This window comes from Arachis ipaensis, chromosome B03 (assembly GCF_000816755.2).
Source record: "Arachis ipaensis cultivar K30076 chromosome B03, Araip1.1, whole genome shotgun sequence".
Classification (NCBI taxonomy): domain Eukaryota; kingdom Viridiplantae; phylum Streptophyta; class Magnoliopsida; order Fabales; family Fabaceae; genus Arachis; species Arachis ipaensis.
The window spans coordinates 85,054,397-85,056,506 of record NC_029787.2 but is presented as its reverse complement, the minus strand read 5'-3'; the positions used below and the strand labels follow the sequence as shown (position 1 = coordinate 85,056,506).

Genomic DNA, 2,110 nt, shown 5'->3' with positions numbered 1-2,110 from the left:
TAAATGATTACGTGACTCGGTTTGGCTTAGATCTTATTTTATTACTCAAATCGGAAAGCCAATGTTTTAATGATTTTAAATGAATTTGGCGAAATGAGTTATGTTATTCTCCCCTAAAGACTTGGGACTCTGCCGAGAAACTTTTGTTACAAAAATCCCATTGTTGGATGGGTGATTTTGAATGTTTCAAAAGGAATCTTTAACTTTCCATAGTTTTGGAAGTTTTGGAAAGAGGAAGCCGAGAGTGGCTTGTTTTAAAAAGGGAATTTTCCTTGAGTAAAAGTGGCTTATGAGCCTGAGATAATTTGAGAAATGAGATCTTTAAAGCCAAGGCTGAAAAGAGTTGAAACTTGATTTCAAAGTGGAATAAATTGAGAAAATGATTTATGGCTTAAATGCCGATTTCATGAATTTGATGATTTTGAATGTGGAAGTGCTGTTTTGTTGAGAGCCAGAATGGCTGTGTATGATTATACATATTGATTGGTTCTGGATTGAACCGTGAGCCGGGATGGCTGTGTATGATATGAATATTGGCTGGTTCTGGAATGAACCGTGAGCCGGATGGCTGATATGGATGTTGATCCATGGATGAGATTGAATGCATGTTTATGCTGAATCATTGATAAATATGAATGTTGCACTTCCACTATCGGAGATAAGAGTTTCCCTAGGAGAAAGCAGTGGCTAGCCACCACGTGCTCCAGGTTGAGACTCGAAGCTCTTTTGACCCTATGTCGTAAGTGTGGCCGGGCACTGTGAAAGCCCGGATGAGCTCGTCCCCGTGGATATACACCAGTGAGGGTGTTGGATATGGATCATGATTATGATCAAGTTTATATTGAGTATAACTCGAGTTGGGGATGCGCGACAGAGGGACAGTCCAATGGTTAGCTACCAGGACTTGTCGGGTTGGCTCTATAACCGACAGATGATATCATCAGCCACTAGGGACAGGCATGCATCATATGCATCTATGTGACATTGTTTGGGTGTGCATATTATACTTGGTGTGCCTATGTGATTAATTGCTAATTGTTCTACTTGCAATAACTGTTTGTTTGTGCTTGCATCTTCCTATTTGTGTTTGCTACTGGGACTCTGTTGGACTGTGGTGATTGGTTGATGGTTGGATTGTTTGGGCCTAGGGCCGTGGTTGAAATGAGATGAATCGATGGTTGATTTCGGTTGTGTGTTTCTAGTTTGGAATAAAATATGAAAGGCTGTTTTGGTTTAGCATAGATAAACCGTTTTGAAGGGCTTTTGAGTTTTTGAGAATTGAATGGTTCCTTTTTCAGAAAAGATTTCCGACCTTACTTTTATTGTAAACTGTTGTTTTTGAAAAGAGGCATAAGACGGCTATTAATCACTGGTACGGTTTATCTTCACGTATCCTATTACAGTAATTCCCAAAAACCCTCTACTGAGAACCCTTTCGAGGATGATGTTCTCACCCCCCTACATTTTTCCCCTTTCAGGATATGGGCGCAGAAGTTACGAAGAGCTTATTTAATTGTTGTTGTGATGCTCTGTATTGTTTTAGTTATGGTTTACCGTACCATCGCCTTTATCTTGTTATAATCTGTAAGAGGGATAGGAATTGTATTGGATTATGTTTGTAATATTATTTATATATATCTATGTATATATATGGATGTACTCTTTATGGGTTGTTGTAAGTTGAATGGTATTTATGGATGTACGTTACCGAACGAAAGCATCTTTGGGAGCGGTATTGCGGTTTAAAGTTTTAAACATGCTCATATTTTAGTATTAAATAATATAAGTGTCATCGTAATGTTCGAGCTATTAGAGTCGCGCAGCCGGAAGCGTGAGCTTTGGTAGTTAGGGTGTTACAGAAATGTTGAATTTGGCTGGTTAGTATAAATGTTAATTAGTTTATTAGCTGAACTTTCTTTATATTCCACTCCTCTTTTGTTAAGTAACTTATTGAACCATGTCATTGAAGATCACTCATATTCATCAGCCACTAGGAGAAACAGGTCAAGTTCTTATTAGTGTTTGTATTAAGTGGTTCATCAAGTTACTTTGCCTATGTTACTATTTGATTCATCTTCTGTTACATTTTATTTCTTTGTCATCTACTACT

At 38.0% G+C, this 2,110-nt stretch overlaps 1 protein-coding gene across 1 annotated transcript in view; it reads left to right on the top strand.

The window, feature by feature from the left end:
• Positions 1-1,665, top strand: part of LOC110269483 — a 3,691-nt gene extending 2,026 nt beyond the window's left edge. The window contains exon 4 of the mRNA XM_021117347.1: positions 1,479-1,665. Within this exon, the coding sequence (XP_020973006.1) occupies positions 1,479-1,622 (144 nt within the window). The 3' untranslated portion in view covers positions 1,623-1,665. The remainder of the gene's footprint in view (positions 1-1,478) is intronic.